The sequence below is a fragment of the Delphinapterus leucas genome, chromosome 5, assembly GCF_059928025.1.
Source record: "Delphinapterus leucas isolate spDelLeu-1000000601 "Yukka" chromosome 5, BTC_Dleu_Yukka2, whole genome shotgun sequence".
Classification (NCBI taxonomy): Eukaryota; Metazoa; Chordata; class Mammalia; order Artiodactyla; family Monodontidae; genus Delphinapterus; species Delphinapterus leucas.
Genome location: NC_143133.1, coordinates 132,900,199 through 132,925,166, shown reverse-complemented (window position 1 = coordinate 132,925,166; position 24,968 = coordinate 132,900,199). Strand labels below are relative to the sequence as shown.

General features: G+C 37.2%; 1 protein-coding gene across 1 annotated transcript in view; it reads right to left on the bottom strand.

The window, feature by feature from the left end:
• Positions 1 to 17,864, bottom strand: part of LOC111179032 (follistatin-related protein 5) — a 143,482-nt gene extending 125,618 nt beyond the window's left edge. The window contains exons 1-3 of the mRNA XM_089911286.1: positions 17,758 to 17,864; positions 4,866 to 5,013; positions 3,275 to 3,395 (exon numbers count right to left, since the gene is read on the bottom strand). Coding sequence (XP_089767412.1) covers positions 3,275 to 3,395; positions 4,866 to 5,013; positions 17,758 to 17,864 — 376 coding nt within the window. The remainder of the gene's footprint in view (positions 1 to 3,274; positions 3,396 to 4,865; positions 5,014 to 17,757) is intronic.
• Between the last annotated feature and the right edge of the window lie 7,104 nt (positions 17,865 to 24,968).

The window sequence follows — 24,968 nt, the reverse complement described above, 5'->3', positions numbered from 1 at the left end:
TGTTCACTCGATGCCAGCCCTGGATGCCAGCTGTTGTACTGCACTACAGTACTTTTCAAGGTGCTGTCCTGTAAGATTAAAACATGCTTTCTATTTTTTGTGTTGTTTTTTATGTATTATTTGTGTGAAAAGTATTATAAACCTATAAACCTATTACAGTACGGTACTATATAGCCAATTGTGTTCGTTGGGTACCCAGGCTAACTTTATTGGACTTACAAACAAACTGGACTTACAAATGTGCTCTTGGAATGGAACTCGTTTGTATGTAGGGGACTATTCCTCATGACGCTGAAATAATCCAAGCAATGCAAAGAGGATTTCCTCATGCTCCCACCCTGAGCATCTGCTCCCAAACTGTCTGTCCTCCTCCCTGTTTCAACAGATTAACTATCAATCTTCCAAAGAACAGCCCTTCCATCTGTGTACTAGATTATATCAACTTTTTAAAGACTTGATGACTGCAATTTTCCCCTTTTTCTCTTGTATGAGCTGCTTTTCATTTTTACTGGACTATTCACATCAACATAAAAGATAATCACATCTGCAAAATGAAATTCCCTCTCTTGACCCCAAGTGACTCTCCACTTACTGCACAGTTCTCTCCTCTCCACTTTCAACAAACATAATATCCTTGCTTCTCTTTCCAAACCCCATCCCTTCACAGAAACATTTATACCAAGGATTTCAAAGCAGATTAAAGATTAAAGATTAAATGTAGTAGGAGGTAATAGGAAGAGATTGGTTTTACTCCCAGGTTTAGGGATCTTTGTTCCTGGGAAAAGGAAAGCACCAGTGCTTAGTCTAGGCAATCACTGTTAATATTGAATTCCTCTTAATTAATTCATAATGCTAAGCCTGAAGGTGGAGGAGAGGCGGCACTGTTTCTGAGACCTCATTATTCCTTCATTCTCATATTCCATCTTCAGAAAAACCTGATATCAGAGTAAATAGTTAATGCACAGGAAGGATGAAATAGGGACACCGCACTTCCCCAGCACCACTCAAGGCACATCTTACAACATAAATGCCTGCAGTTTGGCTCAAAGCCTTCTTCCTGGGCTTTCCAGCTGGAGCATGGCAAATGAGTGAGTTGTGTAAGAAACCTACATCGGACGTGACTGGGGAGCAGACCCTCAGAAGAGCATCCATTTAGAATGGTTCCCATGCTCTACCATGCATCACAATTCCCTGAGAAGCTTATCAAAATGCAGATTTCAAATCAAATTTCCAAAGAGTGCTGTTGAAGCTCAGGTCCTAAATCTTTGATATTTTTTCCTGTGGTTCTGATGCAGGTAGAACATGGACCCTGCACTGCTCTACAAACTAGCTAGAACTCTAGTGTGGTAGGTACTTAGACTGGACAAACTAGGGCTAGAAGTGAGGATGAAAGGTAAAAGACAGAACTTTTGGTTAGCCACATGCCATTGCGAGAAAAGGGAATGGAGAGCAACCAGGATCCCTGGCAAAAACACCACCTCAAAGCATCAGTTTTGTCAATTAGGCCATTAGCCAGTAAAAATCACCGCAGAGAGGGAGACAAGGGCCAGGATGCCTACAACCACCAGTTCGCCATGGATGCAGCACCCAGATAGGGAACGTCCCACACACACTCCTGTCCTGTCCTCCCAAGACTGAGTCCTCTGGGACAGTTGCTATCTCTGAACATCCAACTCCAAACATCTGAGACCACTGGGAACAAGCCTCACCTCCTCCTTCACACTTTGTCTGTTATATTCACTGGTTTCTGTGAAAGCCCATTTCCAAGCCTTGACCCATGTCTAGCTGACAAATGGATTTGCACCAGAAACCAAAACCTAAATCTGCTTCTGTAGAGTGTCAACTATACTCAAACTTTGCCAGAGCTGCTCTAAGTCTTTGCTCAAAACCCTCCAACCCCACTTTTAGTAGAAGTTAACATAAATCTTTAAGTTAAAGGGTCCCGAGATAAGAAAGGAAGCTGCCAACAAAAAAACAAATGGAACTAGCTGGGACCAAGATGGGAATAAATCTGACCTCCAACAGACCCTCAATCCCATTGTATGCTGATTTTCCTACATTAGCATATTCAGTGACACGCCTACCTGGTGGCCATGACTGGACACTAAGGACCAAAAGAAGATAAAAAGGGGGTGGCACCCCTCTCTCTCGAAAAAGCACTGCCCCTTTCCCAGTAAACTAATGCACATAACTCCCCATCATTAGTCTCATTCCTCCTCCATTTGCCTTCACTCTTTAAAATTAAATTCCTTTTGCCAGGTAGGCAAGAAGTTGATCTGGGAACTTAGTTCCTGCTTCTCCATTCTTTGGTCACTTCATAAAGCTTGTGCTTTGTCAATTTCAGCTGCAGCTTCATTATTGGCTGCTTGAACAAAACAGAAAAAGAACCTTCCCCTAAAGAATCCAAAAAAAAGAGTGGATATATGTATATGTATAACTGATTCACTTTGCTGTACACCTGAAACTAACAACATTGTAAATCAACTATACTCCAATAAAAATTAAAAAAAAAAGAACCCTGCCCTGCCGGGTAGGGGTAGCAGAGTCTATATGACTTAATTCAGTAACAAAACCATAAGCTCCCCAAACTTTTCAAACTTTTTTCCCACTCTCCTCTTAATTCATTCCAGTCACACTAGCCACCTTGCTGTTCCTACAGAAAGCCATAAAGTTTCTGCCTCCTTTTTGTAAACCATAGAGTAAATTAATGTATATATGTGTATGGAAATTAATTAGTGTGTATTAATGAATCATACATACAATCCTATTATCAATTCAACTAAATGTGAATTAAGTCAGAAATAAAACAAAGCACTGATTGTAAGATTGATATCAGCCTACTTGGCCAATGCTTTAAATTAATTTAAAGCCATTAAATTAAGTATTGAGATTATAAAACTTTGTACATAATAAGTTTTCTATATCACTAATAAGATCAACTAAACACCTGATCTAACTAAAATTTTTAAATGCTTAATTTTTTCAGTTTCTAAAATTTATACAGTTGCCTAATTGTTGATATTCTAAAGTTGAAAAAATAGTTTAAATTTCCTATGCTTTAATTTTCCAGTCAGAATGAGTTACTCTGTAATGTTTCATGATGAGAAAAGTGGTACAAATTTATTATATTTACTTACTCACTTTTTTTTAATTGGAAGGGTTTTACATTAACAGTAAGTCCTGAAACTCAAAACGAAGCCTTCCTAGTCAACTGTGACAGTCTTTGAATACCTACTGAAGCAAAAAGCAATTAAAACACCCCCACATTTCTTACCATTCACTTGAAAGATGTGAGTCTGAGAGATGTGTTCATAGCCCTCTGCAGAGCAGGTGTAATTGCCCATGTGAGTTGTGGTGACCTTGGTAATATATAAGGATCCATCATCTCCAAAGTCCTATAGAAAAAAAAGTAAAATTAAATAAAATTACCTGTTTTTACTTAAAATGTATTTCAACAATTCACTTTTTAAAAAAATGTACTCAGGAGCAAAGTAAATTAAAATATTATCTTTAAATTATCAAAATGATCACTGTTAGTTCTATAAAGTTGCAAGATTTTATAGGCTGTAATTACTATCTTCTCAAGACAAGTTTTGTTTAAAAAGTATAATCTCAGTATTTATTTGAAATATCTGAGCTTATATAAAATAACTGAATTTTCACATATTTATTCTAATTCAGTTTACATTTTAATGAATAAAGGTATAAAATATTTTTCTTATTTATAGCTAAAACAAATAGCTCCTAACTACATTCTTCACATTTTTAATTGTCTATTAAGTTTTATATCCTTTAATTATATCTTTACCTAGGAAAAAAACATTAAAACAGTGTGGTTTCAGACATAAAATTTACAGCCATATCAGTAGAACAGGATTTTTTTAAGCCTCCCAGAAATAATCAGTACATTAGCTAAAATAACCACGGCATTTCAAATTTATGGGGGAAAATATGCATAACCATTTTAGAAAAAAGATTAAAAAATCTTGTGCTGTTTATCAAAATCAAATCCAAGACGCACCTCTGGAAGAGTAAAGACCAGAAAATCTTCTCTTTCATAAAGGGAATGAATACACTGGCAAAAATTGTCGTAATCAACTTATTCAGAACTCTGGAAATAGACAAAGGCTCACACCAGCGCACACAGCATTACTGGAAAAACTGGCTGAATTTCAGCAAGGACAGCGAGGCTGGTGGCTTCCCTCTCTTCAGAGCTGCATGGAAGCCTTGGACCACCAGCTTCGTAACTCTGCTAGCAGAAGAACGGGTTTGAAGCTCCTCCAAGACCCCATCCTCAGAGAATCATCACAATCTGACCTACATGGCAGCTCCCTGAAAATTTCCATTTTCATGAATTCTTTTTATTTGAGCAAGACTTAGAGTTGAGTCCATACGTTTCTGACTCCATATGTTTCTGACTTTACCTATATTCACACCATGTGCATTTCTGTTAAAAATAGCTTCCCTCTGATACTCACTACAGATTAATTACAATCAAAAAAATGACTATGGAGCTATTGAATGTGGACCTCAAAATAATGAAAATGTTCTCCCAGTCATGAAAGAGAGAGACAGAGAGAAGAAGAGAAAGAAAAAGAAACGGGGGAGAAGAAGAAGAATGAGAATAAGAAGGAGGAGAAGCAGAAGGAGGCTGGGGAGGAAAGGGGAGGGAGCTTCGGGGGAGAGGGGGAAGAGGAGGTGGGTCAGGAGGGGAGAAACATGCTGTATGTTCTGGCCATCAGATTATTTAGCTGATGAATAATGTCTTAATGATTATCAAATGAAATAAAATTCCTCCATATCATATTGTATGAGATTGATCATACCACATTTCTGCAGCTCCCAGGGGCATCTCATGGACTTACAGGAAAAGCCTCATGCCCTGCACGATAGGGGAGAATTTGGAGATTAAACCCTAACAAGGACGTCACTGAGTGACACCAACTTGTGATAGCATCCCTTGCATCACCACGGGCTACCATTAGAAACAGGGCTCCTGGGTGAGCACTTAGGCTAGAGAACAGAAACACCAAACAGCAAGGCCACGCTGTCCCTCAGGTTAACATTAAGGCAGGGAGTTGACACACAGCTGGGTATAATATGAGAAAAAGCCAAACCTCTGCAGAAATCAGTTCAGGATGATTAGAGTTAAAGAAATTTTGAGAAAAACTATGAGCCAAAAATAATTCTTGACAACCTGAAATGTAATAGTAAGATACCTAATGAGCACAAGGCAGACAATCACACAGGACGTGCATGTACCAGAAAGACTCCTCACAAGCAGAACAGACCAGGGAGACCAAATCAGAACAGAGATGAATCCCCTCATGGGACAAGAATAACTGGAAATAATCATAAAAACCCAAAGTATATCTCATATTTGTAATTATGTTTAAATTCATTTATGCCAAACTGCACATAGGTCTTTTAAAGTCTATTTTCAAATAATACTTTTTAAATTATTCATAAAACTTGAAATAAACTTTTCCACGTGTTTTCCTGTATAGCTACCTAGAAAGCTTGGCCCTTCCCAATCTACTATAATCCAGATTCCTTCACCAAATGATGTGAAAATTTTCCAAGAATATAATCTTGAGAATGTTTATTAAAGTATCTTATTTTGCTATCTGTGTTATTCTGTAATATGAAATCCTTTTAATGTAGATATGCTCTAAATTAACATATTGTGTGATCCCTTCTAATCTATATATCATTTATTTTTTCCTCTTTCTTCCAAGTAGAAGCAAAATCTTCCAGCCTCAATTTCTTTCAATACACAACTTTATAATCACCTTTTCAAACAGCATTTCTGAATAAGCAAGATTGTCTCACCACTTTGCATGAAGCATGGATTGTTTCACTATACTTATTATAAAACTCAGTAAATATTTATTGAGCACTTAAATACGTCAGGCACTGTGATAAATAATTTAAATAAATTATCAGATTTTATCCTTTCAGCAACCTTTTTAAAATGCACTACTATTAGCCCCATTTTATATATATGAAAACTGGAATATGCTGATGTTAGGCTTGGGCTCATCTGAGGTCACCAACTGCTATGGTCTGGATGTTTGTGTGCCCCACCCAAAGTTCATCTGTTGAAATACTAAAGCCTAATGTGATAGCGGGCCTTTGGGGGGTGATTAGGTTGTGAGGGTGGGGCCCTTAAGAACAGGATTAGTGCCTTTATCCTACAGAGATTTGAGGACATGGGAGAAGATTCTGGCTATTAATCGAGAGGGTGGCCATCACCCAGAATATTAATGTGCTGGCACCTTGACCTTGGACTTAGCCCTAGAACTGTGAGAAATACATTTTTGTTGTTTATACCACCAAGACTTAGTCTTTTGTTATAGCAGTCCAACAGAGTAAGACACCAACCAAACTAAGGGATCGGAGATTGGCATCCAAACAAATGGTCAGACTCCAGAACTGAACCCTTGTTATTATGCAATTCTTAACCCATCTTCATCTTTCCTGATTCTCCATTATTTTAGCCAAACATAAAACTTACCTTTTGAGTTTTTTTTGAATATGGATACATCAATCCTATGCCTTACCTCCATCCTGATTCAGCATTTCTAATCTTTTAAGCTTTCATTTTCTCAGCATTTTTCCAATCTTAAGTAGATTAAACTAACTGTGTGATTTTGATGCTCAGCCATGGTTGAGAGTTATGTCCTTATGTAACAGATGCTCCCTGAATTTGGGGACAAAATCTTGCACTTATTTGGAACCCCCATTACACCTTTATAATCTTGCTGCCAATAGATTCTCCATAAATATTTCTTCAGTGATTAAATCTTTATGAACCTCTACACCATTAAAAAGTTGCCTCAGGGCACTAATGTCTGGAAATTCAATAGAAAAAACCTAAAACCATTTATTTTGTTGAGTTGACTACCTATATTATTTTCAAAGCAGTACAAAAGGGAACTGTGGAAAAAAGGAAAATCTATAGCACACTTCTAAAATTTTGAAAATTGTATGGCTACTATAATTGACTATAATCAGTGGTGTAAGAGTAATAATCACAATGTTTAACAACCTATAGACGACAGGCACTGATCAGTCAGAACGGATAAGGCAGTAAACATCAGGTATGACTATACCAGAATAAAACAGCTGAATTTTAGGCCTGTATTTACCCATAGGCAATTGTTATGATCCAAAAGATAAATCCCATCCATTAGAAAATGGTAAATTTCAAATTTAAGTTTATTTTCCTATTTCATATTATGTTCTTATTCATAGTTTTAAATTACATGGTCCCAGTATTACTATACTTTAAATGAGGTTTTCTATGTAATACACATTGCTTTGATATACACTGACATTAATTTCCTTTCTAATTCTGATTATGCTAGTATGCTTTTACTTTGTAATATTGTGAAAGCTATTCTCCTAGCTTTATATTTGTACAAAATATATTTTCATAAAATAGCAATAAAAGTAATTTAAGCAAGCATCTACATATTGAAATTCACAAAAATACCACTATCTCATAATTTATGTGATTTTCTAAAAATTATGGAAGATTCTCACTAGTCTATTTTCTTAGATATTTAATCTATCATCAATAAAAAGCACAGTGAAGTATAAAATTAAATAATATAAATCCGATTTGGTATAGTCATTACTTTTAATACCTTTTTTCCTAAAGTAAAGAATTTCATGTATCAATTTAAAGAAATACAATAGAAAAGTAAACTAATATGAATTGAAATTTTTTTTCCAAATTGATAAGCAAACAAAAAGTCAAGCAACTGCATTCTTTGGTAGAAAACCAAAATTATGAAAACTAAGTGCAACAATATTATTTGATGGTATATGTAAACAGTTAGACTAATTCTATTTTATTTCACTTGAGAAAATGACCCTGGCAAAAGTTTCCATTAATATAACATAATAGTAATAAAAATAAGTAAAAATATCAATCACTTTTATGGAACAACTCTTCAAAATGTTTTACATATATGCAGAGTCAGATTTGCCCGGAAGCTGATAGAGTTTAAGTTTCAGAGCCCCTCATCTGTACAAGCCCTTTCCAAGGGCCTGGAATGTGTTTATATGGTCATATATTTCTGTAAAATTTAGAAATATATTTATAATTTTCTGTGACTTCTTTTCTTATTTTAATTAATATCCTATTTTATAGCTAATTGTTATTTATAATTTGTATCCTATTTCTTAAATAGAATACCTTCAAAATGTAGGTACTTAAAACATCAAGATCTATATAATTTTGAAATATATTAATTAACCATATTATTTATATTTTGATAATATGTTTTACACACAAAGAAACAGAAGTCAGAAGAGTTAACTTTTCTGTGGAGACTAATAAGTTAATGATACAATATTCAGAACTAGGCTGTCTGGCTCTGCTTCTGAAGGTCCACACTTACAGACCGAAGTGTTTACATGGATGGATCTCCAAGCTCAATGTCACATATATATAGAATGCAGTATGGCTCAATTTACATAAAGTTCAAAACAGGCAAAAATAAACTGCATGTTTTAGAGACAAATACATTTATGGTAAGAATAAAAAGAACTGGTTAACATATGACTCATGGTAGGAGTTATATCTAGAGTAGAAGGAAAATATAGTGGGGAAGAGCCTACAAGGGCTTCAAGTGTGTTTCTCATGTTACAGTCTTAAATGAGTATTGAGTCTATAATTATCCACATATGATTTTACTTTAAATTGTACCTATCTTACAGATACCCTCAGGCATGGGTAATATTGAAATATAAAAAGAAATTCAATAAAAGATCTGCTAGACATTAAATTGTGTATCTCGAAGTACATAGCTTCCCCTAAGTATATATATCAATAGAAATCTCAAAGTCTCTTTCTCATTACTTTAAATAGACTGGAATTGCACTTCTTAATTTAATGGAATAAAAATAAAACATTTAGATTTTAAACTATATTTCTGTGTATTTCAAAAGAGAATAAATCCTTATTTTGGCTTTCTTAAAAATATTTATAACATAGTAACCAAAGGTACCCAGAATCCTGGTAACTTTTATGGAATTGGTTAATTAATGACATGTATTACAGAGTTCTGGCTCCATTTTAGGATAGACAGCTGGAAAGAGTGTTATCCAAACAAGAAGAAGCTGGGCAATCTGAAAAATCACCCTGTTCTTGAACCTATTACTGTGCTGACTTTGAAAGGCAATAATGAAAGTAAAATCTAAGGAAAGCTGGAGTGAGCCTCCAGACAGACAAGACACAGGCAATCACTCACGTCTAACACAGCACTGGAAGGAAACAAGGAGGCCGTTCAAACAGGTACAAAAGATATCAACTAACTTCTTAAGGAACTGCTGAAAGTTGAGCAGCCACAGTTGTGAGAGTACAGAGCCCTGAGAGCACAGACACCGGCAGCCCCTTCTTCATGGACCCCACTGTTTGCTTCTGAAAAGTCTGGGGGCAGGAGAGAGCTGAGAAAGCATCCCTCAGGTAATGGCGCTGCTGAGGGAGAAAACAATTCTTACCTGGATCCTTCTCCCCAGTGGAGCAAAGTCTTAAGCTGCTGAAAAAAAAGGCAGCAAATCCTGTCAGTTTCAGTGGGTGAAAACTGACAGAGCTTGGGAAAAGGAGAGAAGCAAGAAATCCTCCTAGTTTCAGAAAATTAAAGATCCTTTACCACTGGAGGCAGGGCAGCATCATGGAGAAAACCTGGCTCAAAAGACTCAACTCAGAAAACCTGGCTCAAGAGACACATGAGCTGCCTAAGGCTGATGCTGGATGAGGAAAATGTAGAAAGCTTTGTTCCTCACCACCCAGGCTAGCGAGGATCAAGAAACCAGCAACAGCAGGCTAACAGAGGGACAAGAGAATGGAGAGACAAAGGTGCAGGCTCACAGGGAACACCTAAAACTGAGGGTGGACGAAGCACCACCTGGAAGATGCTCAGATACCCCATCAGTCTGGTTCTTACCCTAACCACAAGGTGACACTGAAGAAACCGAGGCTGGCGGTGCATTGAAGGTAATCACAGCAACCAATAAAACTAAAGCACAGCACAGCTCCTCATCAAAGGCCAAGCAGAGAAAGAGGCATGCTTATTTCCAGACATAAATACTATCTACCTTGGTCTCTGCTACCCTACACAGAGTATGTACATTTCAATGAAAAGTTATGAGACATATAAAATGGAAAGGAAAAATAATCCGCTGTTGAGAGACAAAACAAACAGAGAGAGGATTTAAAATAACTATGATTAATATGTTACAAGCTCCAGTGGAAAGACTTGAAGACATTCATGAATAGATGGGTCATTTCAGCAGAGAAATGGAAACAATAAGCAAATGGCAAAGGGCATGCTGGAAATAAATGTACCCTCCCCACAGTAACAGAGATGAAGCATGACTCTGACAGGCTCATCAGTAGACCTGACACATCCAAGGAAGGCCTCGGTGAACTTGAACATAGGTCAACAGACAGTACTCGGATGGAAACAAAAGAGGAAATTATTGAAAACAATTTTTAAAGAACAGAGTATCCAAGGCATGTAGGCTGATATTAGTCTAAAATATATTTAATTGAAATACTGCAAGGAAAAGGGAGAGAATGGGGAGAAAACATTTGAAAATGAATGGTCTAGAATTTTCCACAAATAAGAATTGTAAAACAATCTAGAAATATATTCATACTGCTGAAGACCAAAGGTAAAGAGAATTATTAAAGTCTGTCACAGAAAAGTACATAATCATCTTCAGGAAATGGAAAGTCTCCCAGGTTTTTGAGACCAGGTATAACCAGAGTAAAGGTATCACCATGCCTGAAAAAAATTATTTATCATTTAGAGGAGTGAATGTCTACCAAAGAGGTTAAGAAAAATCAGAGAAGGGAGGTAACAATGTCAAATCTCCAGCATAAAGTATGCTTTTCCTGGCTAGGAGAAGTTGGATCACACAGTTTTCTATAGCTTTATTGTAAAAATTAATAAATCAATTAATTGTATGAGCATATATAAATAACAAGTAAATACAATTTTTTTACAAAAACAGATTTTGATGCTACTACCATTTTATCAGTGATAAAACTAACCACTTCTTGATATTTGTACTCAAATAATATTCATTTCTGATGATTTTCTTTTCAATAGCATTTGCTTCTTACTTTCAACGTAATTTCGATCATTATCTTTCCAATATCTTCTCAGGTAGATTTTACTATTCCGTTAAGTTGAGTTTAATATTCATTGATAGATATTTTAAATATCAGGGATTAAACTGGCAAATAATATTATGCAAAACCCACTCAGCATTACTACCATGAATCAACAGTCTTGAATCAGAAGAACTCTGGGACCCTGAAGAAAGCAAGCACATCATTCAGGAACTAATCAAGAGTCAGGAACCACACGGTAATTTATTTAGGGGTGATTTGCAGCAGAGAGGTGATGTGTCAATAACTAGTACATCAAATTTTAATGTCTCTCAAGAAAAATGCCAATTTGGAAAAGGAAATGTCAGCTATCTGGTCTACTGCAAGCCACATGATTTGCACTACACACATTTTCTATTCTAATCATTTGCCAATAAGGGAAAAGAAAGAGATAATGCGCAGAGAATTCAAAAGTATCTTAAAGCTGGTTACATCAGTGTTTTCAATTGCTGAAAACTCACCAAGCTGTAAACCTAAGGTTTATACACCTGTCTTTATCATTTTTATATTTCAATAAAAACTGTTAAAATAAGCCATACATGTTGCAAAGTTTAATTTCTGATGACGTAGCTTGTACATAGCAATCCATAGAATCCATGTATTTAGCCCTATTGACACACTTATTTCTTTATGTTGTAATTGCCTATTTAACTGCAATGACTCTGAATTGAAAATAATCTTGTTTCCAGGCTCTAAATAAAGGTTTTTTCAAAAGAAATAATTGAAGAATGAGCTTATTTTGGAAGTAAATACTTGTCAATCATTCAAAATATGTTTTTTCTATGACTTCTTACAGGTTCCTAGTTTCTCTCTAAATGAAGGTAATTGTCATTATAAATGCAATCAGAAAGCTGATTCCAACAGTACTAATTACTTTATGTCAAAAATCAAATGCCCCCCATTTCATTCACTAAGCTCTTTTTTTAAAAAAAGATATATATTTGACTTCTATTACTTTCAAGTGTACAGCATAGAAATTTAACATCTTTATAGATTACACTTCATGCAAAGTTATTATAAAACATTGACTATATTCCTTGTGCTGTACATTAGATCTCTGTAACTTATTTATTTTATACACAGTAGCTGGTACCCCTTAATCCTCTTCACCCATTTTGCCCCTTCCCCCATCCCTCTTCCCTCTGGAAACCACCAGTCTGTTCTCTGTGAGTCTGTTTCTGCTTTGTTACATTTGTTCCTTTATTTTATTTTTTTAGCTTTCACAAATAAGTGAAATCATGCCCTTCAATGAAATTTAGTTAAGAGACCCAATCTTGCCCCCAAACTGAAAATTGAACTCTCTTCACCCTTCAAGGGAGAATCATTCCCTGTCTTAGAAGACAGGTCTTTCCAACAGCATTGTTAACAAGTGAATCACCTTTTGTGGTAGACAGATTTCACTGATCGTCTCAATTAATTCTTTTCCAAGCCATGCCATTTGCTTTGTAACTTTCTAGTCTTCCCTTTGACTGTGGACTTTTCTATAGCACATGCTCTGGCCAAAGTGATGTTAGCAAATGTGCTGCAAGCAGAGAAGTGAAGAAAGAAAAGTGCACTTCCGCTTGCCCTGTTCATGACACGGCCTGCTCTCTTGTATCCTCACCATCAGCATGAGAATGAGTGCTCACCAGCCTGGTGGCAGGTGAGAGTCCACGGGAAGCAGAGCCGCATCATCTCGGCTGAAGCTACCAGAGGCTAGTCGGTTCAAAGCATACCCTGAAGCTTATTACACAGGACTGAGTACACCCAGCCAAACCAGCCCGGTTCAATCCAGAGCAGCAGGCACTCCAAGCTGACCCAAAACCTGGCGAAAAAATAATGGTTGTGATTTTAAGTCACGAAATTTTGGAGTAATGTGTCATGGAGCAGTATCTATGTACTATAACTTTCTACCTCTGGCTAAAGTTTTCTCTCTCCATGATTTTTAAAATTGTTTTAAAATTTTGTTTTGTTTTCTTAAGAAATAATACTCATAGCACTTCACTGGAGCTACTGCTCAGGCAAACTAAATTGAGAATCAAAAAGAGCACTAAGGGCTTCCCTGGTGGCGCAGTGGTTGAGAGTCCGCCTGCCGATGCAGGGGAGACGGGTTCGTGCCCCGGTCCGGGAGGATCCCACATGCCGCGGAGCGGCTGGGCCCGTGAGCCATGGCCGCTGGGCCTGCGCGTCCGGAGCCTGTGCTCCGCAACGGGAGAGACTGCAACAGTGAGAGGCCCGCGTACCGCAAAAAAAAAAAAAAAGAAAAGAAAAGAGCACTGAGTGAGGTGGTCACTTGGATTTCTCAATAGCTAGAGACCATTTTTCTTCATACCAGCAAGAGACATTGTGAATCCAAATTGCATTACAACTAAAATACAGAATATTACGTACCATGAACTTTTTGGGTTACTTGGGAAGAGTTAAAAGCTTAAATTTAGGGCTTGTCCGGTGGCGCAGTGGTTGAGAGTCCGCCTGCCAATGTAGGGCACAGGGTTCGAGCCCCGGTCCGGGAAAATCCCACACGCCGCGGAGCGGCTGGGCCTGTGAGCCATGGCCGCTGAGGCTGCGCGGCCGGAGCCACGCCCGCTGAGCCTGCGCAGCCGGAGCCGCGTACAGAGCCTGCGCGTCCAGAGCCTGTGCTCCGCAACGCGAGAGGCCTCAGCAGTGAGAGGCCCGCATACCGCAAAAAAAAAAAAAAAAAATTTAAAATCTACAAATGTTGAGTCCACCAAATGATATAATTGGTAAACAGTAAGAATTATATTTTCTTAATTGTTTTTGGACCTAGAAATTATCATACTAAGTGAAGTAAATCAGACAAAGACAAATATTATATGATATCAATGCAGAATCTTAAAGACGATACAAATGAACTTATTTACAAAACAGAAACAGACTACAGGCAAGAAAACAAACTTCTTTTACCAAAGGGGAAAGGCATGGGTGGGGGGACAGGGGATAAATTATGAGTTTGGGATTAACATATATGCACTATTATATATAAAATAGATAACCAATAAGGTCCTATTGTATAGCACAGGGAACTATATTCAATATATTGTAATAACCTGTAATGAAAAAGAATCTGAAAAATTATATATATATATATGTATAAATCTCCTCTTAACTAATCACAAAGAAAAAGATATAACTGATGTTGAGGACCTGAATAAAGCCAGCTGATTTTTATTCTGCTCCTAAACTTAAATAATTTTCAACTCTCCTATTCAATGTTTGCATATGTATATGAATCACTTTGCTGTACACCTGAAATTAACACAGCACTGTAAATTAACTAAAGTCAATAAAATAATAAAATAAAATAAAAATTAAAAGAAAATAAAAGGCAGCATCCTCTGGGTGCTTGTCATTGACAAAAAGAAAAAGAATTAAACGTACAATAGGAGTGGTCTGATTTCCACATTAAGATACATTGTTTCAAGGATTAAATAAAAGGTTTTGAAAATCATTTGGAAATGTTTTACAATAAAATAGGTGCTAATTCAGTAAATGTAGGCTTACTGACTGTTTCACTAAGTGTGCATGAACCCACAGGTTGTTATTAAGGAATATAATAAGTTTGATGACTTTGTCAATTAAGCAATAATGATGAACAGCTGCACAAAATCAGTCTCCTGCTCTGGATCATTCCAAAAATTCGGGGAAAGAGCCAGTGACTTGACAAATAGTGAAGAAATATAGTTTATATGAGAATTGTATTATAAAATGTCATGAATATTTTTTTCTGTGTGCAGCTAGATGATACCCCTGGTGTTGGCTCAGCTGTCTTTGATAAGTCAGGAGACAGTTAGGAGTATTGTTCTGCTAATTGCATATAACACAGCTAAAACATATATCATATTCCAAAACAATGACTCTTTTATATTTATTCTCTCTGTTTCAGAGATAAGAATAAATAAGAATTTTAAAAAATGAAGAACTTTAAAACCTTCTCTAAGGCAATTTATTTTTTCAGGAAATGTTTACTGGGCACCTCTTCTTTACCAGCCACTGTGAATCTCAAACAAAGACTGCATGACTCTCCTTTCGGATGTCTAATGGTAAGAAATTATTTCCTTTTAACTGATCACAAAAAAAAAGATACAATTGATGTTAAAGATCTGAAAAAAGCCAGCTGATTTTTATCTGCTCCCAATCTTAAATAATTTTCAACTCGCCAATTCAAAGTATGCTTAGGTAGAACAAAAGATATTCACAGTATTTACAGCAGAACAATTATTTATCATCTTTCAATGTTTGTTTTTCTTTCTACCTATTTGTTTCCTTCAGCTCTGCTGGATGATAATGTATATCCACACGTGTATTATACTTTTCCCGTGAAAACTGAGCGTCTTAGACAAGACTTGCTGTTGCTTGTGTTAACTTTACAACACTTCATCCAATTATTTATTTAGGTCATCAAATTTTTGAAAAATAAAGACGTGGATTTGAAACACAGCTTTGTCGTGGATTGGTTTCAAGAAACTGGAGAAAGTTACTTCATCTCTCTAGGCTTCGATTTCCAAATATACAACATGGGAATTGAAATATTTGCTTACTTTACCTCACAAATAGATGTAAGGAGCAAATAAAATGCACTTTTGGAAAGCACTTTGCAGTTAGAATAAAATGTGAGACATATTCTCTTAATCATAAGGAATTAATAGTTTGTACATCTGATTTCGTGGAGATTTCTAAATGGGAATAAACTTGTTAAAGTTACAAGGACTAACATTTTATAATTACTTCTAACAGTTCATCCCCTCATCAACAATCACTATATGTTTCATGTAGTTGGTAAGATGTTCTGGAGTTCTTTAGAAGTGGAGCCGAATATTCTTTCTTCCTCAGGGAAGGACTGCTTCACTAAGCGTTCCTTTCCTCTGGGCCCCATGGGGTCAGATAGCTTCATTGTTCAGATGATAGTTTTACACTCAGAGAAAAATGGGAAAGAAAAGAGTAACTGAAAATAAGCCTATATTCACAATTTGGAAATTTTCTACACTTTTCTAAAATCATGAAAATGATAAAGTCATGACTATGAGTCCTAAAAGAGTAATCTAATAGGTTTCTAGAGTGAATGTATTAGAATGACTTTCTAATAAATCGTAAATACATATCCCTTAAAAATATTTTATACCTCAGGCTAACATACATAGAGGGAAAAGACGTGTGGCACAATAAAAGAAAATGTTGTAAGAGAGTTTCATTTTATTTTTTTAATTAATTTTTATTGGAATATAAACAATGTGTCAGTTTCTGCTGTACAGCAAAGTGATTCAGTGATACATATACATGTATCTATTCTTTTTCAAATTCTTTTCCCATTTAGATTATTACAGAGTATTGAGCAGAGTTCCCTGTGCTATACAATAGGTCCTTTTTGGTTATCTATTTTATATATAGTAGTGTGTATCTGTCAATCCCAATCTCCCAATTTATCCTTCCCTACCCCCTACTTTCCCCCTTAGTAACCATAAGTTTGTTGTCTACATCTGTGACTCTATTTCTGTTTTGTAAACAGGTTCATTTGTACCATATTTTAGATTCCACATATAAGTGGTATCATATGACATTTAGGTTTCTTCCATGTCCTAGCTATTGTAAATAGTGCTGCAATGAACATGGGAAGAGTTTTAAATTTTATATCAAAAAATAATATCTGATTGCTTCCCCAGGCTTGTCTCCTGCCATCAGGTTCTGTCAAGAGAGGCCACTTTCAGGGCTTCCCTGGTGGCGCGGTGGTTGAGAGTCCGCCTGCCGATGCAGGGGACACGGGTTCGTGCCCCGGTCCGGGAAGATCCCACATGCCGCGGAGCGGCTGAGCCCGTGAGCCATGGCCGCTGAGCCTGCGCGTCCGGAGCCTGTGCTCCGCAACGGGAGAGGCCACAGCAGTGAGAGGCCCGCGTACCGCAAAAAAAAAAAATAAAAAAAAAATGAGAGGCCACTTTCAGATTGACCTAGCTGAGGATGGTGTTTTTGGACAAGAAGATATAGATAAACCACTTCCTCTGTAGCATCAGACGGGATAACGGACCCCAAGTGAAGGCCAGGGGCCACTCAAGGTGCTGACTGAGAACAGTGCTTTGGACCAGAAAAGCCTTGATGCCAGGTGTGGTGGGTTTTCAGCCAAAGGTGAAACAGCAGCAGAAACACCCCCAGGACAAATGGTGGGAGCAGAGTCTACAGATGGGACAGAGAGATAGAGGAGGGGTGTCTGGGACTCTTGGGGGTACCATGACCAGCCCGAGATGCCTGTGACCCTGGGTTAGGGAAGATGGTACCCATACACCAGGAGGTAAATGTCTCCTCATAGCTCTCTTTGAGGCTCACGAGGTGGGATGCCTCATGAGAAGGGGACCCTGCACGTAAACCCGGTGCAGGTGAGGCAGGTTTGAGAAGAAGTGAAAGGCATGGTGTATTAGGCAGTGCGGGGTGCTGGGTGCCAGGTGTGAATCACCTTACTGCATCCTCACAAGGTCCCGGGTGGTGGGCAGGATGATCCCATTTTACAGATGAGAAAACTGAGGCTCAGAGAGGCGAGTTCCTGCTGCTAGGAAGTGTCAGAGCCCAGAGCGTGAGCCAACCTTGCCTGCTTGTCTTGGTCCTTTTTCCTAAGGCACTCAGCTACAGCCGGTGCCTGCTGTTGGAAGACCACGGGTGCAATAAGAAGAGCACCAGACGGAAGTGACATTGTAGCGGATCTGAGAGAGGATGTGGGAATGGGTTCCTGATGCGGCTGAAAAGGTGGGCACACGTGCAAGGTGTGAGGAGGCTAGCAGCCTCCCAGCTGTTGGGGGACCAGGGGCGAGAAGCGGGGCACCTGGGGAAATCTCGGCCTGACCTTCCCGTGGAAGCTGGATTACCCACTTATCCAGGAAGCAGGAAGGAAGTGATTTTCCGTTTCTTCTCAGCACTGGTGAAACACCAGGTGGTTGATAAGTGGGATGAAGGAGAAATGGGGTGACAGAAAGAGACATCTTTTCTTCAGTGGCCAGAGACGCTGCCTCACCTCGGAATCGCACTAACCAGTCCCGTGGTGCTGCGATCACCCACCACCCATATAGCAACACACAATGTGGGGTGCTGGGGGGCAGCCACTGGGTCCTGCACATGGGTCACAGCACACCACGGGAGTCAGGGGACCAACTGAACTGTCTTACGTGCATGGTCTGTCTTTCCATTACGGTGTGAACTCCAGGTGGGCAGGAATGGTATCTTTTTTTGAAGCTGTGATCTTAGATCAGATTTTCCCAGAAACAGCCTCTGAGGCTCGCTTGGGATGGTTCTGGGGAGCAATACCTCTGTGAGAATCAAGACTGGGCAGAAGGAGAGGGTGGGCTGAGATGTTATCATAACAGAGCCCTCAGCCCACCCACGGGGATCTGGGAACATTCTCGGTTGTCCCCAGAAGCAAGGGATATCTATTTGTATTTCTTTAAATTTCTTCTTTAATCTTTTATGTGTTTATCTCACTAATATTTGTTTATAACTTAGTATATACACTATTACAGTAACTATAGCCTCTAGCCCTCATTAACTAAAAGCTAGCAACATGTGATATATTTTCATTTACTCGTGAGTTTTTCTACTCCCATTGTAAATATTATGAAACACCTACTAGGGAATAAACACCATTCAAGCACTGTGTATAAAACAGGGAACCAACCAACCAAAATTTGACATCAGGAAGCATAACTACAGCGAGGGGAATCAAAGAATAAACACATGAAGAATCTCATCTCCAGTGTAAAATTATGGCAGGGAAACATTATGGTGGGAAACTGACTTTAGATGGAATGGCCATGAAAGTTCTCTCTACCAGGGGATGTCTTCCTCACAGAAAGGTTAGACTTGGAAAGAAAGCAGCCATGGGAGGAGCCAGAAGAGGAGGGAGGTCCCCACAAATGAAAGCTGCAAAGTTCTGAGCTGTCCTTGCAGTGTCGTCATCACTGACTTTGGGGCTGGATGGGGTCACTGGGGGAAACAGAAGAGGGTAAAAGCCTAGATGTCGTGAAAATCTAGAGGTAGTGAGTGATGGGTTAGCTGGCAAACAAGAAGGCTGAGGATCAGCGATACATGGGAAGGCAGGAGGGAAAAGAGATGCTTCACAGTTGTGTTCCTTCTAATAATTCACAACAGCAAATTCAAAGAATAAAGTTGAACTTTAATGTTACTTCCAGATGAAGGAAAAGCAGTCAAACAATATATACATAAAAGTATTTGGAGTTAAATGGAAATAGTGTATTCATACTTACTAAGGAATGAAAATGCTCTATCCCTACTAACTTTTAGGATAATAGCATGTAGTTCAATAACAAAGTGAAAAGTGAACAAGGGTTTTTTTCAGTTTCCAAAGTGTGTTTTTCCACTAAAGGAAAATAAGATTAGTGGCAGTTTAGAGGGCTAGAAAAGTCAGATTTCTCTACTTCGTCCTTCTCCAGAACGATTCTATGATTATGGTAGATTCGTTTGGTGCTTGAATCCACACTGTTGTGTTCAGCCTTTGCGATATTCAGTAGCCCATAGACTTGTAACATGATTCTCTAGATTCATTTAACAAAGATAAAAGGGTGGAGATGAGAAGTATAGAAGCCACCATGCCTTTCTGAGAGCATTATTTCAATTAGGCATAAAAGGTTATGAAGCTTCAGAGGGAATTACTGCTCATGAATTGATAGGCTGGCTACCATGGGGGTTAGGGAATGGAAGATGTAAGGAAAGGTGTTGACGTGGGATCTGTAACAGAAACAAGAGTTATGTGATGAAGGCGAATCCCATAAACTCTTGTCCCAGAATTATCATCTATAAAATTGGGATATGAGTGATAACTACCATGTTACAAGACTAAACATTTTAATTTGTAAAAAATACTTACGAATGTGTCTGCAACACTACAATTTTAATATAAAGGTTTATTGTTGTTTTGGTATTCTAATTTTAAATCACTTAATAATTACAGCTTAAGATTGAATACTGAAATTTAAACAAGCTTGAAGTTAATTAAGGTAGTAAATCTTTTAACCAAGCCTGAGGGGTACAATATCTATTGAACCCAAAATATAATCACAGCGTTTTTTGGAAACTGGAACTAATACATTACAATTCACTAATGCAGCACCTAATATAATGTCCCTGACATTTACCGTGGTGGTCTAATCATGTAAGTATCAATACTTAATAGGTGGTGACCCTGATGACGTGAAAAGAAGGGACAGGAGCATGGGAGCTAGAGGACAGAGTGGGAGTGAGGGAGAAGGTCACAGGAAGACCAGAAGCCAAAATCCCTTCAAATATTATCCTTTAAGAAAACATTCAGGTAAATCCATATGCAAAAAGTTCTATTTACATTTCAGAAATACTCACCTGAACTATCCTTTAAAAAGCACGTTCTCTTAGCATCTTTTAAGTTATAAATTACAAGTTTTGTTCCACATGTAACTTTTCTGGAGCATATCTGGTCTGTGAACTGACTAACAGCATAAATATATAGAGTACAGAAAATATAATGAAGTGTGAAGGTCATGTTTAAAATATTTATTTTCTGCAAAGACTTTGATTGAAACAAACATTATAAGGTATGCAAAACATGAATTCCTAATGCAGTTCAATTATATTTAATATGTCATTGACTAATTAAAACTTGTTTGTGTTTTACTTTTTAATCCTTACAGCACTATATATATATATATATTCTCAAATTATTTTCATGTTTAAAGAAAGAAAATATCTAAACATTTAAATTTAAAAAGTGATACAAGCTTATAATGGATTATTGCTAACAAGAATTGTGCTTCCAATTTACTTGAACTCCCTAAAGAGGGAACTTTACCAAGTGGTTTTATATTAGAAAGGACCAGTCTCTTCTGTCATACTTGACACTCTTCTTTAGTAATTGTTTTTATCTCAGAATTATAAAAAATAAATCTAATAAAATTGGCGTGACTAAAAGCTTAATTATCCCTTAGGGATTCTGTTAAAGTTCTCAGTCTTTTTCTATATGAACTCAGAGATCTGATGCTTAACAATTATCTGATTCTGAGACAGTAAGATGAACTCCTTGAACCTCAGTTTCCTCACCTTTAAAATAAGGTTGGGAAAACATTTCATCTGATTAAATAAGTTTGGGTCAGTTAATGTTCTAGTATACTACCTGTCACAAAATAGGCATTCATTAAACCAGAAGTAATTTAGAAGGAATTTACCAAAGGGGCAAAAGCAAGGATTTTGAAATCAGAACCTTGGAAAGGATTTTGATTCCATTCTATACTTGCTGTATATGTTCACAAGTTAACTGGCCTCATTGATTACTAAGAATAAAAGAATGTTTATGATATATGCATATGAAGATTCTGGTAAAGTGCAAGTAATCACTTTCATTGGCATTTATAATTATATTCCAACTATCTATTCTCATTAGTAAATCTTCCTCCTAAACTCTGATAGAAAATCATTCCTATATTCCATCCATAATAAAATACACTATATTTAAAATAATTTTATTCTCAGAGACTAAATATTTGCAATCAACAAAAATTCATCAATCCCTCTTCATCATTTGATGTTTGATAATCCCCAAAATAGTGAAGGAAAACCTTAATTTAAATATAGGACTATAATCAGGTATCCATTATTATCTTTTATGGGATCTCAATTAGAGATATTTATTGAGATGATAGAAACTGTAATCAGTAGTGGATGAAGAATGTCACCTGCCGTATCAGTAAACAAAGGATGCTGGGCCATCAAGCCCTCACTCACTGCAGTTGCCCCCAAAGATGCCCCCTGAGGGGACTCAGGATGGGAAAGAGCAGGATACTGACCCCAGAGAGTTAAGGTGCACATCAAAGGAGTGATGTCAGTGAGCCCAGACTCTTGCCTCTTCCCGTACATAGAAGAGCTCTAAACTCATTAACATGAGGTGTCTGGTTTTCTTTAATTAACAGTAATCTTTTGATGTTCTGACAACTGCTTTATTTATTTATTTATTTATTTTTGCAAAAACCCCTCTATATCCTGGCTCCTCCCTCACTTCTGTGGAGCCGTCCCTCGGAGCATCTGAGAGGCTGCCTCCTGGGCTTACATCCTCAGTATGCTGCCAAATGAAACATAATCCTCAACTTCTAGGTTCTGCATTTTTTTTATTCAGGTGACACAATCAACAAGGATCAGGTAAAATAAATAAATAAAAGATAAAAGCCTCCTGAAAAATTACAAATTTATGTAGTCCCACCCTCCAGATTTATATTCAAGGGCAACATAACAAAAAAGGTACCTTTATCAAGTGTTATAACTATACCTAGGGTAAAAAGAATCTGATTTTTTACCTCTTTAAATATCAAAATCTTGAAACATGAAAAATGAATTGTACAATCCCTTTGTTCTTGCATAGAAACATTATTAATTGTTTCACTGAAGTGTATCACTCCCTGTAGCGCCATAAGAAATGTTAGAGTGACAATGGGATTGAATTACCCTCAGTAGATCGAATAAACATCAAAACGAAATGGTACTATTATTCTCCATTTCTCCCTGTGCTTCTATGTTTACACTATCATTATACTTCTGGTGCCATCTTCCATAATGGCATGCATAGAAACTTTTTAACAGGCTATTGTAGCAATACATTTTAAAAAGGTAGCCCACGATGAAGTGAATCAGCTATATGTATACCTATATCCCCTCCCTCTTGGACCTCCCTCCAACACCCCTCATCCCACCCATCTAGGTCATCACAGAGCACCGGGCTGAGCTCCCTGTGCTATACAGCACGTTCCCACTAGCTATCTGTTTCACGTATGGTAGTGTATGTATGTCAACCCCAATCTCCTAATTCATCCCATCCCTCATCTTCCCCACCTGTCCACATGTCTGTTCTCTATGTCTGTGTCTCTATTCCTGCCCCGCAAATAGGTTAATCTGTAAAGCAGCTATACCCCAATTAAAAAAAAAATGAATAGGTCATAAAGAACATTAATAATTTAGTGTTACAATATCTCTAAAATTTTCAAAGTACATACTCACTTTAGGGGACTCTAACCTACAACAATGAAAGCATCAGTATATAAGGATATATTCACAAAGATGTGTTTACTTCAGTATTGTTTGCAGTGGGGAAAAAAACAACCCTGAATGTCTATTAGTAGAGAAATAGTTGAATAAATTCTGGTACATTCGTACTGTGGAAAAAACAAAAAAAAAAAACATAGCATACTTAGTTTTCCTTCTGTCAAAGTTATTTTATTATGCCACACCTTTTGAAACTGGATTCTATCTGCTTCTCAACAATCACATTCTCTTATTTCTCCTGGTAATCTGACTTTAAGAGCAACACATTCTTTTTTCCCCCTAAAATGTATCTTCAGACTTTATTCCCTTATTAGTAGAAACCGTGGAGACACTTAAAAAACTCATCTGGTAGAAAGGTTTATCATCCTCATTTTACAGTGAAGAGGCTGCAAATCTCAGTCCAGATTCCCATCTAGTTAAGGGTAGAGAAGGTCTTTCTGAAGGCAAAGACCTTGGCCTTCATACAGCGTCATTCTGCCTTCCTATTGCCTGGCCTATATTACCTTAGCTCAACACTTAAATCATGATTACAAACAAAATGCTACTTTCCCAAAGCAGATTTTTGCCTTTTTCACTTATCATTTTATAAATATTATAAATATTGAATTGTGCTTCCCAATGTTTCCTAAAACTTACTTCTTTTGATTTTGTTTTCTAATACTCAGGGGATAAACCCCAAGGTTGTATTTGTGAAGTCTTGTCGAGATCATTACATATTCATTACTATTTACAATTTACCTAGTTTTCAGGCCAAAGAATACATTAGGAATTTACATAAAACCAGTTTAAGTTTAAAAGCTATATATCATCTTATTTGTCTTATATTTCTTAGAGATAGATCACCTGGTATTTAAGACATGAAGTTTGCATTATTATAGTCTGACAAAACCCTAAGGCTGAGTTAGTTTGCTCTTGTTGTTGGGATAACTGACACGAGACTGTGGCCTACAGCTAGAGAAACATGGAACTGGGATGTCTTGTGCACTATAAATCCAACCGAAGCTTATATTAATCTTGTGAATTCACTGACACAATGTTCACAAAGTTAAAAAAAAAATTTCCTAAGTCACACTCATTAAATTCTCATGATAGTCATAGAACTTTTTAATCTACTTTATAGAGAAAATGTGTGAACTATTGTATCTTTTCTCCTCTCTTATTTAAAATGTACACTTTTGGGGAATTCCCTAGCAGTCCACTGGTTAGGACTCTGAACTTCCACCACAGGGGGCACGGGTCCCATCCTTGGTTGGGGAACTAAGATTTGCATGCTGCATGGCACAGCCAAAAAAGAAAAAAAAAGAAGAAAAATGTAGTTTAAAAAATATATATACCCTGTTTTTAATGTAATCTGCACATCACTTGCATTAGAATCCCAATGGATGCTTGTTTAAAAATATAGATTACTTCTTCCAGCCCATCTATTTATTAGATCATGAGAGGGAACAAAACACATAATTAAAACCTTCCCGAGATGATTTTTAACATATATTAATGTTTGAGACCCACTACACATACTCCTGCTTTTTTGCCTTTATCCGTGAAAAAATAAAGCTCTCCCTCATTTCCAAGAACAAATTATTTAGTTTTCTTTACCATATTACCTCACATTTTCCTTTTGTCATTCTTGCTAGATATCCTCCTTTATCTCCAGCAATCTGAGAAGCTTCTTTTATCTAAAAATTTATTCTGATTTCCTCTAATAAAAAGTAACTTGATCCAGCTACAT